Source organism: Schistocerca cancellata, chromosome 4, assembly GCF_023864275.1.
Source record: "Schistocerca cancellata isolate TAMUIC-IGC-003103 chromosome 4, iqSchCanc2.1, whole genome shotgun sequence".
In the NCBI taxonomy this organism is placed as follows: domain Eukaryota; kingdom Metazoa; phylum Arthropoda; class Insecta; order Orthoptera; family Acrididae; genus Schistocerca; species Schistocerca cancellata.
The window spans coordinates 779,794,525-779,814,279 of record NC_064629.1 but is presented as its reverse complement, the minus strand read 5'-3'; the positions used below and the strand labels follow the sequence as shown (position 1 = coordinate 779,814,279).

The following is a 19,755-nucleotide window of genomic DNA, read 5'->3' as shown; positions in this document are numbered from 1 at the left end:
ATTTGTAATAAGTTCAGTAAGTACTGGAACTGAATCATGATTTTAAAAATTCTTGGCGTATTAGTGTTTCCAACCTACATCACTTCCCTCTCCCCCCCCCACATCTCTCTCCCCCCCCCACATCTCTCTCCCCCCACAACACACCCCCCCACAACTCACCCCCCCCACAACTCCCCCCCCCCACACTCACACCCCCCCCCACATCACTCCCCCCCCACACACACCCCCCCCACCACACACACCCCCCCCACATCACACCCCCCCCACACTCACACCCCCCCACAACTCTCTCCCCCCCCCCACAACTCTCTCCCCCCCCCACATCACTCCCCCCCCCCACAACCTCACCCCCCCCCCACATCTCTCTCCCCCCACATCTCTCACCCCCCCCACATCTCTCCCCCCCCCCACATCTCTCACCCCCCCCCACATCTCTCTCCCCCCCCCCCACATCTCTCCCCCCCCCACATCACACTCCCCCCCCACATCACTCTCCCCCCCACATCTCTCTCCCCCCCCATATCACTCTCCCCCCCACATCACTCTCCCCCCCCCCACACTCTCCCCCCCCCACATCTCTCTCCCCCCCCCACAACTCACACCCCCCCCACATCTCTCACCCCCCCACAACACTCTCCCCCCCCCACACTCTCACCCCCCCCCCACATCACTCTCCCCCCCCACATCTCTCACCCCCCCCCACATCTCACTCCCCCCCCACATCTCTCTCCCCCCCCACATCTCTCTCCCCCCCTCCCACATCTCTCACTCCCCCCCACACTCTCACTCCCCCCCCACATCTCTCACACCCCCCCCCCACATCTCTCTCCCCCCCCACATCTCTCTCTCCCCCCCCACATCTCTCTCCCCCCCCCACATCTCTCTCCCCCCCCCACAACACACTCTCCCCCCCCCCACATCTCTCTCCCCCCCCCACATCCTCTCTCCCCCCCCCCACATCTCACTCCCCCCCCACAACTCTCTCACCCCCCCCCACATCTCTCTCTCCCCCCCCCACATCTCTCCTCACCCCCCCCCCCACACTCTCTCTCCCCCCCCCACATCTCACACCCCCCCCCACATCTCTCTCTCCCCCCCCCCACATCTCACTCTCCCCCCCCCACATCTCTCACTCCCCCCCCACATCACTCTCACCCCCCCCCCCCCACATCTCTCTCTCCCCCCCCCACATCTCTCTCTCCCCCCCCACATCTCTCTCTCCCCCCCCACATCTCTCACTCCCCCCCCCACATCTCTCTCTCCCCCCCCCACATCTCTCTCTCCCCCCCCACATCTCTCTCCCCCCCCCACATCACTCTCTCCCCCCCCACATCTCTCTCTCCCCCCCCCACATCTCTCTCTCCCCCCCACATCTCTCTCTCCCCCCCCCACATCTCTCTCTCACCCCCAACCTCTCTCTCCACCCCCAACCTCTCTCTCACCCCCACCTCTCTCTCCACCCCACCTCTCTCTCCACCCCCAACCTCTCTCTCCACCCCCAACCTCTCTCTCCACCCCCAACCTCTCTCTCCACCCCCCACCTCTCTCTCCACCCCCCAACCTCTCTCTCCACCCCCAACCTCTCTCTCCACCCCCAACCTCTCTCTCCACCCCCAACCTCTCTCTCCACCCCCAACCTCTCTCTCCACCCCCAACCTCTCTCTCCACCCCCAACCTCTCTCTCCACCCCCACCTCTCTCTCCACCCCCAACCTCTCTCTCCACCCCCAACCTCTCTCTCCACCCCCAACCTCTCTCTCCACCCCCAACCTCTCTCTCCACCCCCAACCTCTCTCTCCACCCCCAACCTCTCTCTCCACCCCCAACCTCTCTCTCCACCCCCAACCTCTCTCTCCACCCCCAACCTCTCTCTCCACCCCCAACCTCTCTCTCCACCCCCAACCTCTCTCTCCACCCCCAACCTCTCTCTCCACCCCCAACCTCTCTCTCCACCCCCAACCTCTCTCTCCACCCCCAACCTCTCTCTCCACCCCCAACCTCTCTCTCCACCCCCAACCTCTCTCTCCACCCCCAACCTCTCTCTCCACCCCCAACCTCTCTCTCCACCCCCAACCTCTCTCTCCACCCCCAACCTCTCTCTCCACCCCCAACCTCTCTCTCCACCCCCAACCTCTCTCTCCACCCCCAAACTCTCTCTCCACCCCCAAACTCTCTCTCCACCCCCAAACTCTCTCTCCACCCCCAAACTCTCTCTCCACCCCCAAACTCTCTCTCCACCCCCAAACTCTCTCTCCACCCCCAAACTCTCTCTCCACCCCCAAACTCTCTCTCCACCCCCAACCTCTCTCTCCACCCCCAACCTCTCTCTCCACCCCCAACCTCTCTCTCCACCCCCAACCTCTCTCTCCACCCCCAACCTCTCTCTCCACCCCCAACCTCTCTCTCCACCCCCAACCTCTCTCTCCACCCCCAACCTCTCTCTCCACCCCCAACCTCTCTCTCCACCCCCCCAACCTCTCTCTCCACCCCCAACCTCTCTCTCCACCCCCAACCTCTCTCTCCACCCCCAACCTCTCTCTCCACCCCCAACCTCTCTCTCCACCCCCAACCTCTCTCTCCACCCCCAACCTCTCTCTCCACTCCCAACCTCCCTCTCTCTCTCTCTCTCTCTCTCTCTCTCTCTCTCTCTCTCTCTCTCTCTCTCTCTCTCTCTCTCCAACTAATACACATGATGGGAAAACACAATATAAAAAATCCAACATGATTCTAAAACTCCTGTGGGCAATCATGTAAATATCATGTATTGTGTGAAATTGTGCTAAAACAAAAAATATGTGGTGTTTCTTTGACGTGTCTGCATACCTGCCTAGTTTCATCAGGATGGTTTATTTACACCTGGGAATGTTCCCTTGTTAGTCACATATTACGCATTTCAACCATTTGCCACATAAACTGATCTGCAAGACACTTAAGAGTACGTGAATGTTTTGCTGCATTTAACCATGCTGAAATCAGAATTTTTCTAATTTCAGGTGTACAGTTGAATACAGTCAACTGGAACCCTTGCCAAAAAATGAAAGGCCTCCGTTGCCTCAACCAACTCGCCGAATTCGTGTAAGAAACGTTTTGCAGAAATTGGCATTAAATGCTGCTTATGATTTTGGTATGTATACTTCATAACCCTGTTATTGAACATGTAGTTGATGTAACTTAGCAAAAGAGAGATGGAACTTTAACCTGCAAAAAGTAATACGTAAAATGTCTGTCTCTAAACTACAAGGTAACTTCTTATTATTTATTTATTTATTTACTTGCAGTTAACAGCATGTACACGGTCTCCTAGGAGGAATGGCAGGAATATGACAGGAATGATCATTCAAAGCAAGAAAAAGTCCAGTAAAAATGTGGCTTTAAAATGCATACGTTAAGAGCTATGTGTCTTGTTTATCTGTGCTACTGAGAAACACCTCTTCTGCTGAACAACTGCCCTTATAGTTCTTACAGTATTCATTTTAGAACCAATTTTTAATACACTTTTTTGAATCAAATGATTGTCACTCTCATATCCCTATCTGCTGTCCATTCCTCCAGGGACACACTGTAGATACTTGGAAAAACGCGACATAATGATGCCTTGTAATACTTACTTATTATAACTGGTTTGTCACAGCCATCCTCTAGGTAGCTTTGCAATGACAAAACGGAAGAAAATGCAGCAGATCACCAAAATAGAATAAAAGATCCAATAAAATTATACAGTTAGTTTCAAACACTTCTGAAAGAATACAAATTATAAGTCAACACTTAAAGATAATGTAAAGAGCTTCATACATTAGTCATCCATCAATTGCATTTATAATCTACATAACAAGGGGGGCGATAAGAGCAGCCAGTGTTTCAGTCGATACTGGAAGTGAAAATGCCTTTATACGCACCTTTGCGCTTAAAGGTTTTTGTTTACTTCAGTAAGGTCTTATTATGCATTATAAGTTTTAGTCCATTTGAATTGTAAATGTGCTTCTTAAGTCTTGCTCTGTTTACCTGAAGTACATTTGAACCTTGTAAACTCATTATGTTGTCTTGATTTGGTTGCTTATCACATGCCACAGTTTGAGCCACATTACTTTACCATTGTGCGTATGGAGTAATCATGTTCACTCCCATTAATAACTTAAATACTGGTTGCCCTTTCAGACCTCCTTCCCTTGTCCTGCCCCCTCCCCAATTGTTAAGTAGATTAGGAAGCTAACTGACAAAATATTTCATTCTCTGTTAAGCTTTTTTGGAGTATACACATAACAATCATTTTCGCTTCCAGAATTGATGGCGGTAGTGGCTCCCTTTTCACTCCTCCATTCTGTTTTGTTATGGAGATTAGGAAACTGATTGATGTATGACTGAACTATTCAGCTCCATATGTTATCTTGATGTTTTGGCCTATGATTTGTATTCTTTCATAAATATTTGAAACTGACTGTTTAATTTTATATGACATTGTATTCTATTTTGGAGGTATATTGTGTTTTCTTCAGCTTTGTTGTTATGCCATTGCCTGGAGGGTGGTCAGTGACAGAAACAGGCTTTAATAATAATAATGATGATGATGATAATGACGATGACGAAAATGATTTAAATCCAAATAGAGGTGTTTTGCAGGACATGCTTCCTGCAACCACTCTAGAAGGAAAGCAAAGACAGAGGATGAGATGGTCAGATGAAGTTAACCGACACCTCATGTTCTGTTATTACCAAGCAACAAACTTAGGAACCAACACAACTGGATACAGATCACAAGTATACACAACATTTATTACCAGACAACCAGAAATAAAATTTTTAACAGAACAACAACTAGCTGATCAGATCTGTGTAATAATAAAAAATAACAGGATACCCCAGTCAGAATTAGAAAACATCAAACAACAAGTACAACAAATACTGGAACAAAATAATGTGCAAGAAGAAGAAGAAGAAGAAGAAGAAGAAGAAGTAGTAGTAGTAGTAGTAGTAGTAGTACAGTAATGGACTCAAACATCCCAGAGCAAACAAACAAAGAACAACATGCATAAATTAAACAATCAGAGGAAAATGAAATCTTAAGACAGCCACCAGAACAAGCTCAAACAGAACACTAAGTGACACATATGTTAGATATAGAAGAAAAATTCCAGCTAACATATATAGAATACAAAGACACAAATACAGACATTAGACCCTTCTTGCATAGACCACCAAATAACCCACAAGTCGAAACAACAATAACACTATCAACACAATCATACACAACAAAGTAAATGAAAATACAACTATGGAAGAGTTACAACTACTGGTTTATATAGGAGCACTCACTACACTAAATATACACACTAGGCAGAGATCAGAACCAGCCAACCAACACACAGAAGAAACCCACAAAACCAGCATGGCAACACAGGCTACAGATCAGAATAGAAAAACTGAGAAAAAACATCGGACAGCTAACACAATTAACAAGAAATGAAATGTCAGACAAAAAACGAAAAAGGTTAGGTAAAATCTCACAACAAGAAGCAATAGAGCAATTAGATGAAAAGAAGCAGAAATTACAAGCACTGGCCAAACGACTTAGAAGATACAAAAAAAGTGAAAATAGAAGGAAACAAAACCAAACATTCAACACAAACCAAAAGAAATTTTACCAGACAATAGATAACACACACATTAAAATAGACAATCCACCAAACATAACCGACATGGAACACTTCTGGAGCAACATATGGTCAAACCAGGTACAACATAGCAGACATGCACGGTGGATAAAAGCAAAAACAGACTCATACAAGATGATACCACAAATGCCTGAAGTGATAATTTTGCAACATGATGTCACCTGAGCAATTAATTCTACACACAATTGGAAAGCCCCTGGAAATGATAAAATAGCAAATTTCTGGCTAAAGAAGTTCACCTCAACACCTTCACATCTAACTAAATTATTTAACAGTTACATTGCAGACCCATACACAGTCCCTGATACACTTACACAAGGAATAACTTATCTGAAAACTAAAGATCAAGCAGACACAACAAACCCAGCAAAATATCGCCCCATAACATGCCTACCAACAATATAGAAAATATTAACTTCAATCATTACACAGGATTAATGACACATACAACACAGAACAAAATTATAAATGAAGAACAAAAAGGCTGCTGCAAAGGAGCACAAGGATGTAAAGAGCAACTGATAATAGATACAGAGGTGACATATCAAGCTAAAACTAAACAAAGGTCGCTACACTATGCATACATTGATTACCAAAAAGCTTTTGATAGTGTACCCCATTCATGGTTACTACAAATATTGGAAATATACAAAGTAGATCCTAAATTGATACAGTTCCTAAACATAGTAATGCAAAATTGGAAAACCACACTTAATATCCAAACAAATTCAAATAATATCACATCACAGCCAATACAGATTAAGTGTGGAATATACTAAGCAGACTCATTAAGTCCTTTCTGGTTCTGCCTTGCTCTGAATCCACTATCCAACATGCTAAATAATACAAATTATGGATTCAATATTACTGGAACATACCCACACACAATCGCACATTTACTATACATGGATGATCTAAAACTACTGGCAGCAACAAACCAACAACTCAACCAATTACTAAAGATAACAGAAGTATTCAGCAGTGATATAAATATGCCTTTTGGAACAGACAAATGTAAGAAAAACAGCATAGTCAAGGGAAAACACATTAAACAGGAAGATTACATATTGGATAACCACAGCGACTGCATAGAAGCGATGTAAACAACAGATGCCTATAAATATCTAGGATACAGACAAAAACTAGGAATAGATAATGCAAATATTAAAGAACAACTAAAAGAAAAATATAGACAAAGACTAACAAACATACTGAAAACAAAATTGACAGCAAGAAACAAGACAAAGCTATAAATACTTATGCTATACCAATATTGACCTACTCATTAGGAGTAGTGAAATGGAGTAACGCAGACCTAGAAGCACTCAGTACACTTACACGATCACAATGCCACAAATATAGAATACATCACATACATTCAGCAACAGAAAGATTCACATTAAGCAGAAAGGAAAGAGGAAGGGGATTTATCGACATAAAAAACCTACATTATGGACAGGTAGACAATTTATGAAAATTCTTTCTAGAACGAGCAGAAACTAGCAAAATACACAAAGCAATCACTCATATAAGTACATCGGCTACACCACTCCAATTTCATAACCACTTCTACAACCCTCTAGATCACATAACATCAACAGATACGAAGAAAGTAAATTGGAAAAAGAAAACACTACATGGCAAGCATGTGGCAACACCACATAACAAACCTGACATCATACTCACCAATAAAAACAAGAAATTAACACAACTAATCGAAATATCCATACCCAATACAACAAATATACAAAATAAAACAGGAGAAAAAATTGAAAAATAAATCCAACTGGCTGAGGAAGTTAAGGACATCTGGCATCAGGATAAAGTTGACAGAATACGAATTATACTATCAACTACAGTAGTCATACCACACCATATCCACCAGTACATCAATGCAATACAGCTACATCCAAACTTATATATACAACTACAGAAATCCGTAATTATTGATACATGTTCAATCACCCGAAAGTTCCTAAATGCAATATAACGTATACCGTACAGTTAAAAGGAAGTCATGCTTGATCAAGGTCCGCGTCACTTTCCATTTTTGACCAGACATAATGTCTGAGAACAGAAAGAAATAAATAATAATAATAATAATAATAATAATAATAATAATAATAATAAAGAGTATTTAGAGACAGCACTGTGTGATGCATTTTTTCCAAGTACTAATACAGTAAGCTAGTTACACTAATGTGTTAATGCCAGTTTGTATGTAGAAATAAAGATTAACAACACTTTATAGTAGTTTAGTTTTCACACGTTAAGTTGTTTTGTCAATAATATCTCGAATATGGGTGGAAAGCCTATTTAAACTGAAAGTGAGTACAATGAACTAGGTGGTTCCTACATTCAGTAACCTACAGGTCTCTAACAGATAACTAACCACAGTTGCAATGTAGATCACATTTTCCAAGAGGATACCAACAGATGGAACGTGGGCGTCTGATAAAGGGACCACATTTGATAGTAACATGATTTCTGATATATTGATGATCTATGACTCAATTGGAGTGAGGCATAACGATCGCTATCAGCAAATATACATTTATAGTAGCAAGTTGTAGTAGGAATGTAGTCAATAGATATACAGAGGAATGAAGACTCCAATCAAGATGCCATCAGTTTTCACAAAGCACTAATGCCCCACTAACTTCATGTATTCTTCAGTTCCTGAGTGAGTTTGCTGTCAAAACACTGTAATCTATTCTCTTGTTAAGACTTTGAGGACTGTGCAGCTGTGGTACTGCTACTGAGCATAATTTTTCTGAACTTTATGTAGGTGGTTTTACCACACAGAATTTCAGTTTATTGCATTTGGAAGTGGGCCTTTTTCTGTCAAATACTGCTAAGAAACGTAGACTAAATTAGTAACATTTTTTTTATACTATTGAAATAAAAATATTTTTGCTTCAAAACAAAAAAAAAATTAACCTTTATTCCCTATGTGGGGATAGAATTGGAAGTTGTTAATACTAAAAATAAACCTCTTTCAGAATATGTTTTTTTAATTGAAAATTACTTAGTTACATATGGTTTAGTTCGAAAAATTTTGACGCATTTTGGAAAACAAAGCTGTACATCACATTCTTCACAATAGTGCCTGGTATCCATCCTTGACACTTTCCCAGAGCTCACCTAGCTCCATTTTACACAAACTTTCCATCTCCTCTGAGGCAGTTTTTGACGTTACTGTTGCAGAAATACTGTTAGGAAAAGTCTTCCACTGAGTCTGTTTATAGGTGAACTATATTAATTGTCAGGTTTCCTTTGTTCTCCAAAGCCAGATCAATAATGAATTTGAAAATATTTGGTAGTAGATGTAGACAGTGTATGTAAAACACATGAATTTACGATAGTAATCATTAAAATGTGAAAAAAAACCTTCCCTCCGCCACTTCGCTTCCTCTCAAAAAGGTAGTAGTTTCATAGCTGGTTGCTAAGGTGCACACCAGCCTTGTTTCTTATTATAATCAAAGCTACAGTCATGCTTAATCTCCTGTCAGTCTTAATTTTGTTCTAACATCGACACTGGATGCTCTCATTTTATATCTCATCATCAAAATAAATACCGGTACATCTCTAGTGTGTCTACATTTCACTAGTTCATTTTTCCAGCGTCTGGGCAACTAGATTTTTTTCCCCAGTACTGTACCCCTCTGCCTTAGATCAGGGCTAGTGTAAAATGAGCCATGTTTAGAGTATGGCCTTTACCATGGAAACTTTCACTCAATCTGTTTACTACATGCCAGATGTTACTAGCATCTGTCTTACTGCCAGATATAAAATTTAAAGAAATGTCCCATATTTGTTAATCTCATTTTTCATTTAGGTCTCAAAACTAGATCTGCACAAAAAGGGTGTGAACACCTTTGGCTATAGTGAAATTTTATCATGATTTGACGCTCTCTCACTTTTTGTCGTGAATCCATCAAAGGTGGGTCTTACCTTGAACAGGATCATACCCGTCTTGATATTTTGAAATAAGTTGCATTACTTACTCAATGTAACATTCTCAGCACTGATAGAAAACAATCTCTTGGTAGACACTTTGTGGCAAAGGAGATCTGTAACGCAGAATTCGTAGACCAGTAGTCAGTCAATTTCAGTTTTCTAATGAGGTGCACATGAGAAACCACTTTCACAGTTTCACAGTGCTTGAATTGACGGAGGCTTCAGTTTAGCTTTTTCAGTTAGCTTGCAATTGTTCTTCTATCATAGAAGTTGGTTTCTTGTTTTGCCATCTTCAGCAGTTCATCAAAAAAGCAAGTGAAGCAATAAAACACACAATAGTTCTGATCAATCTGAATTTGAAACCCGCATGATTCTTCAATAACTGGAATCTGTGAAGTGGTGGTGTCATCCATCTGTCCACCACCTAGCTGAAAGAGGCAGACTGTTGAGTTCAAACAGGGGGATCTCTGATACAGCAGTGACATCAGTGGTTTAATGTTGAGGGCTTACTGAAACTTCGTCAGAAATGTCTTCTTCATCTATAATGTATATTGTAAAAATTAGCTTTCTGTTATACAATAAACAATATGTACACTTAGAGAAAAAATGTAATGAAACTAATTAGCTCACCATCACAGGGTTCAAAATTGGAAATTTCTTCATGTAGCTCTGAACCATTATTGTTCAACAAAAACTCTTTATTTCCTCATCACATCAGGCAATCTTGAAAATAAATACAAAAGCATGCAGCAGGCAACATTTAAGGCCATTTGCACTGTGTATGACCCTGGGAGGTGGAGGTGGAGGTGGAGGTGGAGGTGGAGGTGGAGGTGGAGGTGGAGGTGGAGGTGGAGGTGGAGGTGGAGGTGGAGGGCAACCAGGCAGACTTGAATGCTGCAAACCAAGTAACATAAAGTCTGAATACATCCACAAAGCTAAGAAATGGCCAACATAGGAGACACTACAGGTTGTAAAAGACGTTTGAAGATCTGTGCATCCAATTAAAAAGACTGAATGCTCAATTCAGTGCCTTAGCATGTGATCTAGTGGCTAGCATTGCTGCCTCTGGATCACGGGGGTCCCGGGATCCACTCCCAGCGGGGTCGGGGATTTTCTCTGCCCAGGGCCTGGATGTTCATGTTGTCCTCTTCATTTCATCATCATTCAACTACGCAGGAGGACTGGACACTGAAACGATCGGGAATTTGTATGGGTACTGATAACCATGCAACTGAGCACACCATAAACTAAATACCGTCTTCGTCTTCATCATTATCATTATTTTCTTATATCAGGATTATGCATGTGGTGTAATATACTGAGGTGACAAGTAATGGGATAGTGATATGCATATCTGCAGATGGTGGTAGTATCATGAACACATTGGCACAGCTGTCATTTGTACTCGGATGATTCTTGTGAAAAGATTTCCGATGTGATTATGGCTGCATGACAAGAGTTAACAGACTTTGAATGCAGAATGATAGTTGGAGTTGGATGCGTGGAACATACAACTTCGAAAATCATTAGGGGATTCAATATTTGGGCATCCACAGTATAAAGAATGTGCCGAGAATACGAAATTTCAGGCACAGAAAACGCAGTGGCCAGTGGCCTTCACATAACAACAGAGAGCAGCGGTGCTTGCGTGGAGTTGTCAGTGCTAACAGACAAGCAACACTACGTGAAATAACCATAGAAATCAATGTGATACTTAGGACAGATGTATCGAATAGGACAGTGTGGTGAAATTTGGTGTTAATTGGCTATAGAATCGTACAATAGACCTGAGTGCCTTTGCTAACAGCAAGAGATCGCCTGCAGAGTTCTTCTTGGGCTCGTGACCATATCGGTTGAACCCCAGACAACTGGAGAACAGTGGTCTGGTCAGCAGAATCCTGATTTTGGTTGGTAAGAGCTGATGTTAGGGTTTGAGTGCAGCACAGACCCCACCAAGCCGTGGATGCAAATTATGAACAAGGCACTGTGCAAGCTAGTGGTGGCTCCATAATGGTGTGGACTGTGTTTGCATGAAATGGGCTGGTTCCTCTGCTCCAACTGAATGGATCATTGACTGGAAATGGTTATGTCCAGTTACCTGGAGACCATTTGCAGTCATTCATGGACTTTACATTCTCAAACAACAATGGAATTTTTATGGATGACTATGCGCCATGTCACCAGGCTAATTTTATTCGCGATTGGTTTGACGAATAATCTGGAGAGTGTGAGCTAATGACTTGGCCACCCAAATCGTCCGAAATGAATCCCATCGAACATTTATGAGACATAATCACAAGGTCAGTTCTTGCACAATGTCCTGTACTGGCAACACTTCACACCTATGTACAGCTATAGAGCACCATGGTTCACTTTTTCTGCAAGGCCTTGCAACGACTTGTTGAGTCCATGCCACACAGTTGCTGCACTACACTGGGCAAAAGGAGTTCCAGCATATTGGGTGGTATCCCATGACTCTTTTCACCTCATTGTTTATCCACTTCCAATTCACATAACAATACATGGAACAATTAGTTAAAATTTAACACAAGTTATTGCAAATAATCACTCCGTATTCATTAAAATGGCCAAAAATATGCAGATGGGCAAGCATGCTACCTCTCATATCCAAATGGTAAACATTGCCAATTTTTCATGGCAACAAAAGAATTTTACATCTGCTACTGCCCCCCCCCCCCCCAATACCTCATCAATGATTGTGTAGAAACCTCATATTCTAATCTCGCTACACTTTTGTCAGCAGACCTTTTATACCTCTAGACTATTAAAAAATAAGTCGCCCTTAAAATTATGAAAACAATAAATGCACCTGCCCTCCAGGTTTCTTCAGTAAACATTCCCAAATGCTATGAAACAGTATCCCTTAATAAAATTTTTAAAAAAATCAAGCTGCATGTAAATAAGACAATTGTTAATCATTATCCATACCCACTCCATCAATACTCAAGTATTTCAACAACTACTCAGCTTTTATATGCTGTCAAATGATAAATGTTTCTCTGACATAACAGTCTCTTTGACTGAGGATAAATTAATCTACAGCCATTGGGTTGAGGTGTTCCACCTTTTCCAAAGAGCCATGACAAAGTTTGAAAAAAAATATTCATGTCTTTATCCACCCTGCTTGACTTTAGTTATAGCTAATGCTATGTCTCCAATATAAAATTAAATCTTTTATCTTCTTGTTATATGTTTCCTTCTCTTTGCAGCACTTTCCTTCATTGTTTGCATAACCAGCCCCCATCTTTCCCAGATGGAAATGCTGGATACTCTGCTACAACGTTTCCAGAGGCTGTGTATTAAATTGCACCACATGCAGTTAATTTATTAACTGCTTTCATAGCACAAAATCTGAAGCCTTAACAAAAATTGCTACTGAAGTGGATAAGGTTTGTGTATCTATGGCTTTATGTCCAAAATACATTCAAAATTCTGAACCTTCCATGGAGTGTCAGAATAAATCACAATATTTCTCTAACAAAGTGTTGCTCCTTCTTTGTTTTATTCCTTCAGCCCCTTTAATCCTCATATTAACTGCACAAGCTGTCTTTTCTTCACATAACTCAGGCTGATCCCACTACCCATAGTTGTCAGCAGACTGTTAGCACAGTTTAAATGATGTCATAAATTTTTCCTAATAAGACTTTGTCAAATGTAACTTTTACACTGTTTTCTCGTACTGTAAATTCAGAGTTGCTCGTTCCGCTAAGCTCAAATTGAGGTGTATATAGCGCATGTGGCATGGCACAGCGCTACGTGCATTTTTGTAACTTCACAGGTTTGACTAGGACCATGCAAATTGGGATACGACGCGACACATGCCTGCAGTGTGTCACGCGGCATTGTGGTTGTGGCACAGTATCTCGCAACACATGAGCACTTTGGGATGGCGAGGTGGGGAGTGGAAAGGCAGTCCTGCCATATGCTCACTTCAGCATGTTTCATTAGTACATAATAGTTTTCAGTACATATATCAGTATAGTTTTTTGTTTTGTGTATTCTTTTGTCAAGAACAATGCGCAGTTCAATAACTGATGAGCCATTAGCCACTGGGATAATATCTTCTGCCTCCAAAAAGTTTTCAGATCATTAGAAGGGACAGATGATTCATCGTGAGGGTAGTGAATAAGGAAGTAGGAATATTACAAAACTATGTGATCTAGAAGCAAGGCAGGAAAGTAAAACATGGTTATCAACTTGCTGCCTGTTAAGCTGACGTATCTCTAAGATTTGTTACAAAAAGTGGAAAAGGCGTAATTTCCACAGGTATGACCCCCTTAGTCATCCTTGTAAAAAGCGGCCAAGATCTGAAGTACATATGTTTTCTTATCATTACTTGAATATGGATGTAATAAGAGTCATTATATTATGTACATGTGGACATCACATTTCCACTGCAGGCTAGCATTCACAAATAACAATATTTTAATTGGCTCGTCGTGACGAGAAAAAGCATTTCAGTGGTTGCTTACACACTGAGCCTCAATAAACTAATTACACAACAAATGTTGTTTATTTCAGTCTTTGATCACAATATGAATTATTTTCACGATGACCGGTTTCAGTCCGTAATGACCATCGTCAGAATTGTGATCAATGACTGAAATAAACATTTGACAGTGTTGGGATCACTGTTTGTATACGTGATCGTGTCGCAGTTGGTGTAATTACACAACAGGCTACACAAATGAAGAAGTGGTTGTTATTATTCCGAAAAGTATGAGTGTTCTGAAAGGGTGTGGTGATGTGATCTATTTAATTTGTTGAAATGTGTTGCTCACAGAGGCAGAGGGAAAGGGAAATCATAATGTCTTTACTACTTAATATTTTTACACCAAATTTTGATCACATTCAAAGTATTCTCCATTGACCTCAACACACTTCTTCAAACAATCCTTCCATTGTTCAAAACAGATTTTAAATTCACTTAACAGGATGTTCTTTATGCCTTCCAGTGATAGTTGTTTTATCTCCTCCACAGTGGCAAAGCACTTTCCTTTCATATTCCTTTTGAATCTGGGGAACAAAAAGGAATCGCAGGGAGCAAGATCCGGTGAGTAGGAGGGGTGGGGCTGTTGGACAATCAGTGTCGTGCCAGTTTTTGGTCAAAAACTGCTTTATGGAAAGGGCGATGCGGGCCAGCAAGTTGTCATTATGGCCTGTGTGCCAAAGGTCTGCCCTTTTCTTTCAGATATTCTCCCTCAGTCTTTCCAAAACCTCCAACTAGAACTCGTGGTTTACAGTTTGACCCAGGGAATGAACTCAACGTGCACAACACCTCTGCAATCAAAGAAACAAATGATCATCGTCTTGATGTTTGAATTCACTTGGTGAGCTTTTCTGGGACAATGAGAGCCACTTGTCTTCCGCAGGCTTGATTTCTGCTTTATTTCAGGGTTGTATCCACAGCACCACGATTCATCACCAGTAATCACCTTGGAAAAAAAATTCAGGGTCGTCTTTGAGCTGATTTTGAAGCTCAAAACATGGCTGAAGTCACCGCTCCCTTTGCTCGAATGTGAGAAGGCAAGGGATAAATTTGGCTGCAATCCTACTCGTGCGAATCTTATGATAAAATCCTCTAAATTGAACTCCATGATATTCCACACTTCTTGCAGAGTTGTTAAATGGTTCATCTATGGTCTTCACGAATGAGGGCATTGATTTTGTTGATATTTTTGTCATTTGTAGACGTTGAGGCTCATCCTGAATGGGCTTGGTCTTAAATTGAAATTTGTCCATTTTTAAAACATAAAAACCTCTCAGACTCTGGTTTTACTTAATGCAGCATCCCCATAAGCAGTCTTAAGCATTACAATAGTTTCCGCAACCGATTTCTCCAACAGGAAACAAAATTTCAACAAGTTGCTATCACATTTTCACTGAACTCAAAAAAGTTTTCTTACTAAAAAAGACTGTCACGGGTGAACCCATGTACTCAGTGACACAACTTAACACACTGACTCGCATGGCGTGACCGTAACGGACACCTGGTCGATCAGTGGATTCCCCCACTCTCCGTGCCCATTGACACAACTTAGCACACTGACTCGCATGGCGTGACCGTAACGGACACCTGGTCGATCAGTGGATTCCCCCACTCTCCGTGCCCACTGAAGCCAATTCCCATTACTTTTTGGTCCCCCCTCATGTAGACAAATTACCTCTGTCCTCCAACAAAGCAAGCAAGTTCACCATTTCTGCAGATAACGCAACCATTGTGACAGACAGTAAAACATCCACTGACTTAATGTTTAATGCCAACCAGTTATTTTCACGTGTTCTGAACTGGGTCACGTAAATTTGCTAGCAATGGACCTTGGCAAAAAAAATTACATTGTTTCACTCTGATCACAAAAGCCCACAGAAGTTCAATATTGCATGTCAGAGTCAGCAGATACAGAGGGCATACTGTTTGAAATTCTTAGGCACCCATGTACCATTCTTAACTGGGAACACCACATCCTCCAAACCTTGAAAAGGGTTAACTCAGCATCAGTTACCATCTAGATAATCCCCAAAATCAGTGACATCAGTGTCTCCAAATCTGCATATTTTGGCTACTTACATTTGCTGATGGGTTACAGAACCATCATCTGGGGGCAGTTCGCTGCTTTTGAAAAGTATCTTTTCCATTCCGTAAAAGGGTGTCAGTGTTGTGTATGGAGTGCTTCCAAGAACCTCGCATTGTAATCTTTTTAAGTATGTAGGGATATTAACCACTGCCTCACAATCTCTCTCCAGCCATGACATCTATGCTGCACAAACCTACTCATTGTGAAACAGATAAGGCTTACCAACATCACAACACAAGAAGGAAATTTTGACCTGAAGAATTGTTCTTTGGTGTAAAAAGATGTTAAATACGTGGTCCAGACACATTGTGAACACTGCCTGTGTTAGACATCAATGTGCAATAATCACTAACAGACAGCAGTAGGCAGCATTAGTAGTGGAGGGTGTATAAAGCATGTCGGGGATGTGGAAAACAATATGGTCATCATAATGTGCAAACAGAGTGATATATTTGATGTCCAAAAGGGTATGATCATTAGCACTCAGGCCCAGGTTGCGAGCACTTGTGAAATGGCCAAGTTTGTGAATGAATGGCTGATGTGCCACTATGGTTAAAACATAGAATGCATGATAAAATGGCCTATCCAAAACCAGTGCTGAGGCAACTTTGGTGAACCTTGGGCCATAGATGATGAGGTGAACAATAGCTGTGGAGATGTGGGGGGTGCAAATAGACATGCAAATGTTGAGCAACTGACCACCCATATGAACCAAGGTGCTACCAACACTCTCTCCTCGATGACCGTTCAGCTGCTTATGGGCCTGCTCAGCAGGCGCCTTGTTTATGCATCCATGCTGACTGCTGTTTGTCAGTGACAAAGGCTGTAATTTGTATGCCAATACCAAAACTGGACATCGATTAAATGGTAACAGGTGGACTTGTCAGATGAATCACAGTTTATGCTTCATCAGACTTATGGGCATTGGCGTGTATGTCCCTGCAACAATTGTTGGAAGGTTCCAGGCCGGAGGAGGAAGTTTTATGGTCTGGGGAATGTCTTTGTGGCATTTCCTGGCTGATGCCATCATTCTGGAGGGCACAGTAGATCAACAAGAGTACGCACCTACTCCTAAGGACCATGTCCACCCCTACATTTAGTTCATTTCCTTCTCAGCATGATAAATTCTACCATGTGGATAGTGCAATGTGTCAAACCACTAGCAGATACATGCATGGTTCAAAGAGCACTAGGATGAGTGTACCGTGCTCCCCTGGCCACCAAACTCCCCAGATTGAAACCCAATCAAGAATATGTGGGACCGCCTCAACTGAGAAACTTAGCATATGTGGCCATGGTAGTGGAGTTGTTTTGGCACCACATCCCTGTTAGTACCAGAACCTCAGTGGTGTATTCCTGCATGCCTGTCAGTGGTCTGTGCTGCAAAAGGTGGTTATTCAGTCTTTTGAGAGGTGGTCACTTTGTGAGTGGACTATGTATACTAGGTGTACAAAAGTATCTGGACACCCCCAAAAACATACGTTTTTCATATTAGGTGCATTGTGCTGCTGCCTACTGCCAGGTACTCCATATCAGCGACCTCAAGAGTCATTAGACATTGTGAGAGAGCAGAATGGGGCGCTCTGGGGAACTCGCAGACTTCGAACATGGTCAGGTGATTGGGTGTCACTTGTGTCGTATGTCTGTATGCAAGATTTCCACACTCCTAAACATCCCTAGGTCTACTGATTCCAATGTGATAGTGAAGTGGAAATGTGAACGGACACATACTGCACAAAAGCATACAGGCTGACCTTGTCTGTTGATTGACGGAGGCCGCCGACAGTTGGAGAGGGTTGTAACATGTAATAGATAGACACCTATCCAGACCATCACACAGGAACTCCAAACTGCATCAGAATCCACTGCAAGTACTATGACAGTTAGGCAGGAGATGAGAAAACTTGGATTTCATGGTCGAGAAGCTGCTCATAAGCCACACATCCTGCCGGTAAGTGCCAAACGATGCCTCACTTGGTGTAAGAAGCATAAACATTGGACTATTGAACAGTGGAAAAAGGTTGTGTGGAGTAACGAGTCACGGTACGCAATGTGATGATCCGATGGCAGCTTGAGAGTATGGCGAATGCCCGCTGAACATCATCTGCCAGCATGTGTAATGTCAACAGTAAAATACGGAGGCAGTGGAGAGGCCAACGCCGTATTGAATTCCAGCATTACTGATTTAGGGTGCCATGATCTTGTAAGTCATTTTCAGCCGGGTTTCTGGATACTTTTGATCAGATTTTGTATATTAGCAGAAAAATCTTCATTTCCAGCTAATATTAAGTTCCTATGAGGCAATAAGCAATTATTTAAAAGTAAGCTAAAGGGGTTTTTACTTGAAAAGTTTCTGTTCTCTAGGTTAGCCCTGTAACAGAGATGCATCAGACAATTGTCTTTTCCTGTTTGTGTCTCTTGGTGTTTTAATTAGACCTTATAAATCACTTGCGTGTATTCTGTAAGTCTAAAAATGGTCTTTGTACTTTTTAAATCGCTCTGTGTTTAAATAATTACATATATATTTTAACTTATGTATGTGATTGTTAATTAGCATTTATTGGTTTTTCTGGATGTAAACAGGGTTAGGAAAGCTTTAAAACCTGTGAAAATGATAGCTTCAATAAGCAAGATGCAAGAAACCTGAGAAGAGATCTGAGAAAAATAGGGTGGCACTACAATGTTATTTCAGGAAGTTGTAATTGTTCAACAGAACCTAGTGCTTTAACATGATTTGCTTATTAAGAGAGCATAATGGGCACGGTTGTGAGCTTTCCAAGATTTTGGTTTTCTTTCAAATATTCAGGATGTGTCCACTTTGCAGCTGACTATGTGAAGTCGCTTATGCAGTTTGAGTCCTATGACACATTTGTATACAACAATACTAACGATAAATGTCAGTGGATTACCGTTCCCATAGCTTTATCTCTGTATTCAAGAACATCAAGCCAAACTAGGATCAGAAATTAAAAAAAAAAGACTTTACTTGCGAAAATCTTGCAATTGACAGAGCAAAATCTGGAAACATGGGAGAGAATAATGTTTATTGTTAAGTCCAAAACATTGGCTTGCCATTTGCAGAAAATATGCATTGCTTATGTTGGTCTCTTGGCCTGGACATAATAACGCCTGTCATTAGGGAAATGACAAAATTCATATAATTCGGATTCCACCTGCAACTAATAGTGTGATAACTTCAGTAATTTCTGCATTGTCAGTTTGCATTACCTCATTTTAAGACTTTGATCAAGTAAGCATGGTATGCAGCACAATATGCAGAATGATGGCCATTACCATTTCTCACTCCATCCCACTTCTGTGTAAATAAAACTATTAATTACTGTGAAGTGCCCGATTCCATTAATTTTTATTTTATGAGGTGTGCCTGGTGTAATGAATGTTTCTTTTTGTCATACAATACACTTCACATTTTTGTGCTGACTACAGAGAATAAACAAGGAACTGTTTCATTGTCAGCAAAACATACATTATTCAAAAATTATAAGAAATGAGCTACAGGAATTGTTATAA

The 19,755-nt window shown here is 41.8% G+C and overlaps 1 protein-coding gene across 1 annotated transcript in view; it reads left to right on the top strand.

Annotated features, from left to right (window-relative positions):
- The window catches only part of LOC126183797 (uncharacterized), a 258,705-nt gene that overhangs the window by 191,689 nt on the left and 47,261 nt on the right, over positions 1-19,755 (top strand). The window contains exon 9 of the mRNA XM_049926039.1: positions 2,993-3,123. Within this exon, the coding sequence (XP_049781996.1) occupies positions 2,993-3,123 (131 nt within the window). The remainder of the gene's footprint in view (positions 1-2,992; positions 3,124-19,755) is intronic.